Source organism: Pollicipes pollicipes, unplaced genomic scaffold (genome assembly GCF_011947565.3).
Source record: "Pollicipes pollicipes isolate AB1234 unplaced genomic scaffold, Ppol_2.1 Scaffold_6686;HRSCAF=7923_pilon_pilon_pilon, whole genome shotgun sequence".
NCBI lineage: Eukaryota > Metazoa > Arthropoda > Thecostraca > Pollicipedomorpha > Pollicipedidae > Pollicipes > Pollicipes pollicipes.
The window spans coordinates 40079215-40085354 of record NW_023596921.1 but is presented as its reverse complement, the minus strand read 5'-3'; the positions used below and the strand labels follow the sequence as shown (position 1 = coordinate 40085354).

At 56.5% G+C, this 6140-nt stretch overlaps 1 protein-coding gene across 1 annotated transcript; it reads left to right on the top strand.

Moving 5' to 3' along the window:
* Positions 1-1010: 1010 nt before the first annotated feature.
* Positions 1011-5697, top strand: LOC119107771 (uncharacterized). The gene is made up of 6 exons (XM_037231320.1): positions 1011-1143; positions 1417-1730; positions 2685-2867; positions 3508-3619; positions 4876-4989; positions 5446-5697. The coding sequence occupies exons 1-6, from the start codon at positions 1128-1130 to the stop codon at positions 5463-5465; spliced, it is 759 nt and encodes a 252-aa protein (XP_037087215.1). The 5' UTR covers positions 1011-1127; the 3' UTR covers positions 5466-5697.
* The last annotated feature ends 443 nt before the right edge of the window (positions 5698-6140 follow it).

The window sequence follows — 6140 nt, the reverse complement described above, 5'->3', positions numbered from 1 at the left end:
GCGAGCGGCGACCTGCGCTGGTCGCAGGAGATGAGACGGGACTTTGTGCAACTGCAGGAGCAGAGCCGGGACTTGGTGCGCGCGACGCAGCAGGAGCAGAGCTTCACGCAGCCACATAGGCGGAGCCACAGCTTCACTCGCGACCACAATGCGAGTCGAAACTTCACGCAGCCGAGGGAGCCGAATGGAAGCGCTCTGCGGCCGCGGGAACCAGATCGCACCGTTACACAGGCATCGGAGCTTGGACCGGACGCCGTCGCCACGCAGCACGCTCCTCTCCATGCAGCCGGTGAGCCTGGTCGAGACGAGTGGCGAGGGCCGCCGGCGACCGGGCGCGCCGCGCCGCCGCCGCGGCAGGCCGTGCTCCCCCAGCGCGGCCAGACGAGCGGCGGGCCGGCTCCGGCTAACGGCCACGGACGCCGGCGCGACCCCGCCGGGGGCACCGACCCAGGTCACGGCGAGCCGCAGCGGCAGGATCGGGTGAGATCGCACGAGGGCGGCGCGGAGGCCGGCGGTCAGCCGCCCGCCGGGCTGGGCGGGGAAGCTCCGCAGTCGCGGACCGCTGCCGAGCCTCGACTCCAGCCGGAGGACGGCGACGGCCGACAATCCCAGAGACCGGTGTGCACTGAGCCTGAGAGAATCGGGCCAGGTGTCTCAACGCCCCAACCCGCGCCGGCAGAGGCGGCAGCGGGAGCTGAGGACCAGTCTGTCGCGCGGGAACAAGCCACGGAAGAGCCAGCCACTGACCCAGCGGGCGCTCGGCCAGCCGAGGACCAGCCCACCCCACAGGAGCACGCCGCCGAGGCGTCGGCATCTGACACGGCTCAGACGAGTCTCCGACCCGCCGGCGGCCGCGGACGCCGACCCGCAGTCGCCCCAGCCACACTCCGGTCGAGCGCCACCAGCGCGCGGACGGCGTCGACACGGCTCCGGACGAACGCCCGGACGCCGGCGGCTCGGCTGGCGGGCCGGCGGCGGACCGCGACCGGGGCGGGACGGAGGGCGACGGCGCCGCGCCCGGCCGCAGGCGCCACCAGTCCGTCGGCGCCATCGTGCAGGCCATCGAGAACGGCGATCGTCGCGAGCCGCCCCGGCAACCAGATGACGTCATCAAGCCCACGGAGGAGATGGGCCCGCTTTACGGTTCGTGAACGTGACGTGTGGCGGCCGTGTTTTGTGCACTGACGTCAGTTTTCTTAATAACGGAAATGATTCGTTGCAATGATGCGTTTTTTGTCCTGTGTGGTTTGCCATTGTTTGTATCGTTATGTGGACGTATTCTGTGTATTTTGTGTCATGAGGACCTGTGTGGTGAATGAATGGCTTATTTCATCCGATTTCACATATGACCATGGATTTCCTTTTATTATATGCAAACTTGTTCTATCATGGGTGACTCGTTTCTTATCTTTACAGCTCTGCTTTCAAAGGACAGGTCATCACTGGAGGTTAGGACTGTCCGAACCGTTAAAAGAGAATCACAACAGCGCCAAAAGGATAGAACACCACGCTCTGCCGATAATGAGGGGCCGATTTCTCCTGAGAACAACACAGCATATGATGAGCGGCCGCAGGACGTCTCCAAGGAAATCGAGGCAAGGGATCCACATCTGTATCGCGCAACGTCTCTCCCGAGGGGCTACTGTAGAAGATCGGGCAGTGAGCTGGACTTCCTGACTGAAACCTCTCCCCAGCAACGGCACCAACTGCTGAAGCGGCTCGTCGACAAGGTTGGTGAAGTTTGCACGTCAACAGCTTTTTATGCGATTCTGTTAAAGCTATACTTGCACTTTATTATACCCTTGCTTGCTTCACTAGCCCAGCTCGCGAGGCTGCAAATATAGCAGTATGCCGACTACACCTTTACATATGCCGTCATATAAATATGCTGCACAGTGAGCTCCTCCGCAGCAAAGCACCGGTGGCAGCGGGTGCACGCGCGCACGGCACTCGCAGTACGCTGCCTGCAGCAGGGCCTTGCTTTTGATGCACTGACGCACCGCCACGGCCAGCGCCCGCCCTCCCGCTCCGCGTCGACCCGGGGTCGTGCCCTCTGACCTGCACCGCCCGCGGCAGCGACAGGCCGGCGCCGGTCGGCCGACGGCTTACGAGCGCCTGTTCGGCTCGAGCCCCGAGCTGCGCCCGGCGGGGCCGGAGCGGTACCGGCGGTCCGAGCGTCGCCCGCCCCGCCGCCACCACTCCGTCACCGGCGCCCGCCCCCTGCCGACGGACCGAGGCTTCGGTAGGTGGCGCTTCACTGCAGGTATAGGTGACGCTACTGTTGCCTGGGTAGGTGGCTTGGTACGGCAGTACGGTTTCCTGGAAGTCAGCTGACTCAGCCAGGGCCCAATCAGTTTCATTGCGTGTTCCACCGTTTCATCTTTGATATCAAAGCACATTCCGTCGGTATTTCAAGGTGATATTTCAGGGATATAATTGTTGATCTGGTTGTGAAATAGCGTATACTTTGGTAACGTAGCATTAGTTCAATCGTCTAAGTTCTTTTGGAACCGATTTAAATATCTGCAACAGCATGGACATTGCTCGACCAAGGACTGTAGAGATAAGCTTTAACCTCACATCCATAATCCAGGTCTCGAGGGCCCTAGATGTCTCATGCTCTCGTGATGGCACTGGACGCCATTTGACTCACGCCGCCGTTGCCCCCCCCCCCCCCCCCTCAGCACGGCTCGTCGCTGGAGGAGCCCCGCGTGGAGCGGACCAATCTGAGATCCGCCTCTAGCACGTCCGACATAGTGCGGGCGACTCGGCCCGGGCCGGGTCTCAGCTACGACGGCGACACCATAGACCGGCTGCTGGCGCGGCCGCAGAAGATACACATCCCCGAGCGCTACGTCCCGGAGCTGGTGAGGAGACGCTACGCAGAGCTGGTCAGGTGGCGCTAAGCGCGCCTGGCTGTCGCGTAATGTCGCGGTGGATTTAGGGCGTTGCGCCGTCGGGCGTGTCAGGCCTCTATGGGTGTGGCTGCGTACTGAGCACGTGTCAGACAGAAAGCACAAAACGTGCGCTGCACAGGCACAGTTACTGGAGCGGCTGAGAGACGAGCGCGCCCGTAAAACTTCAGTCCGCCTAGAAAATGTGGATGCGTGTATAGCTTCACTCATTGCCTTGAAACATCAAGTCTTCTCAAAGCATGCTTCATGTCTGCGTTGTAGCGTTGTTTAACCTGAACGTTCGAGGATATTGAAGGTCAATGGTTTTCAGAAAAATAACTCGTATCAATGCCCACTACGCAGTGGTACGTGGTGCACTCGATGAGATTGTTCATCTATAACGGCAGCCACCAAATCACATGTGGATCTGAATACTAATGGCTGCAATGGAGTGAAAAAGGAAGCAAGCTTCATTAAAACCAGCCATAAAGGTTCTCTGTCTTCAAGAAATGTTTCATATTTTAGGAACAAGCTGGCAAAAAGAATCCGTCTTGCGAGTGTGCGGTCTCAAACTTGTGTGACGCTGCATCCTTTCCACATGCCTTTTTTAAAGGAGCTGGAGCCGATGACGGCCGAAGAACGGCTTCAGAGAAGCCGGAAAGCGGCGTCCATCAGGAAAATGCTGACTCAAAGTACCGGGTTTTTGGATAGCATTTGCTCGGCTGGTAAGTATTCAGTGGTTGGAAGTGACACCATCGCTTCCTTTTGTCGCTTGTCGACGCAGCGGACTGAGTGAGGCACAGCTCACATGCTGTTGGGATCCGAGCGGGAAATCCGGCCGGAAAAACGGCACGGCCGAAGAGGACGTCATTTTTGCGCACAACTTTTACGGAGATTACCAAACAATGTTCGACAGATTGTTAAGTGGCGCGAACATAAATTGATATCGATAGAAGGTGAGTAATGATTTCTACGTGATGGTGGCTCTGCGCGCACATAAACACAATAGACCGCCAGGCAGCTGATCGCGGTCATATGAGCGGAAAATCTGGGCTGTTGGTCCTCTGGGCAATTAATAACGGCGAAAAAGAATTGGCAGGTGTTTTACTCTGTTCTGGGAACAAAGACCCCATTCCGATTTGTCAAATTGTGGTTTTAGTGGACGATATCATATAATGCCACGCGGGGCCGGTAAAGAGATGGAGGGCCATCTGGTCAAGGGCAGAAATTCTGCAGCACCAAGGACCTGGAAAATGATTGCGTTCCATGTGTGGGATGCCCTTTTATTAAATACTGTTGTGTCGCGGAAGATGGGGAGAAACTGAGGCCATTTTTATCACCATGCTTCGATTATGACATCGCAGAAGAAGACCATGGGGAGACCTAGACTCCCGATGGAAGACCATGGGAAGTCTAGTGACTTCCTTTTCGGGAATATAATATTTCGCCATGAATGTTATTCGTACCAGACGCCACTCTGAGCGTTTGCTTCCAGGGTAACAATACTGCAGTCGAAATGCTTCTGTCCGAATAGCTGTTTGTGCGTGAATTGCCAAGATATTTCTGCCTCCGTTCAGCCATTTTTGTCCTCAGTCAAAAAGTACCGAAGCGAAGTGCTGTACCACACACACGAACTTATCCGAAAGGGATCCCCAGCATTTAAGAATTTGGAGCGACTTATCAGCAGCAATGCAATGATTGGTCTGCGGATAAATGGTCTATTTAACACAGCCATCTGTTTGACGTTATGAACACAATGATCGTGATGGGTTAAAGGATTATAGACAGGTAGGCAGTTTCTTTCACCCCTTCATTTTTCTATTCCTAGGTTCCAAATTTCCCTTACGGTGCCGCAACACAGCGAGAATATTGCAAATGTTGCACCAGAAAAACAAAATCCTGTCGTTTCGTCCTTTTCGCCACAATGCACGACGTGTGGACAACCATGGGTCGTCATCTGATATGATTTTTTGCTCGACAGAACCTCGTTCCAGACGTGTAAGCGCGGCCACCGATAAACTGCAGAGGGCTCACATCCTGCAGCTGAATGAAGTCCTGGCTCGCCAGGTCACAGAACAAAGCAAACGCGTGGCAGGTGAGCCTCGGCATCTGAATCTCGTACGGGTCTGACCTTGCCTGCACGCATGGCAGAGCCAAAGAGCCAGGTCTACCGAAACATGAAAGGCCTGTATGTCAAAACGCAGATATTTCTTTTTAAATGCTGGGTGTTTTTTCAATGTTTTCAAAGTTCCGTTTTATGTGTAGTCGTCGTCCAACGCTGCATTACGTTATTGAGCTGCCCCACGTGCATGTCTTGCGTCAACCGCAATGACACGTTGGCACCGTATGCACGCCTTGAAATCTGAAGCAGACAGCTGGAACTCGTTTTTCTTGGTGAAACTGTCAATTTCAGTCCACGTAGCACCTCCATCGAACGCACAGGCTCTGTTTTAATTTTCCTGGCGCTTCAGACCTTTTGTGTTTGGCCTTCGTTGGGTCGCGCTTCGGTTCCGCATCGCATTTTATACCTGTCGTTTGTGTGTATTGGCAGCTGGCGCCCCGCCTGGCTGAATACCTGTCGAGGCCTCGAACGCTGCCTGGTCAGGTACATACAGCCGGCGTCTCCCTGACAGATGGGCATACCTGTTTCCGCCCTCCCTGGACTCGATGCAGCGAGCCCAGAAAGCTGCGCCGCATGGTCGATCGGCGTCGACTATGAGGCGCCAACCGTTGCGTTCATGCCGTGGCTCATCTCGAAGAATCGGTGGTTAGGGATCTCGGCAAGCCTTAGGGCCAAATCAAGCCCCTGTGGCTGCGCCCTGAAGTTTCGGGCCGACGCAAGCCATTGTAGCTGCGTCTTAAAGTTTTTTCTGCCCTCAACTGCGTTGTCGAGACGCTGAGGGAGTGAGTTCGGCGCGCGATGACCTTATATAATCCTGATCTGCTGCACCACCCCGCAGTGGAAGCGATTGCCAGCATGGAAGCACCCCGCCCGAGCCGCAGCGGTAGCTCACCGCCCCGCGCCGCCGCTGCCTCTGGTCCAGCAGCGGGACAGCTGCCTGACCTGAGGTCAATGACAGACAGCAGCGGAACGGCAGGTGTCAGGGATTGAGAGGCGGGCGTGGCGAGAGATGTGAACACCGCGATCTGACGCCTGCCGTTGTTTATTTGGGTGGACTCAGATTTGCAACCAGGTCAGCCTAGCTGCTTAGAGGCTGGAGTTAGGGAGGGACCGCGGTAGAATGT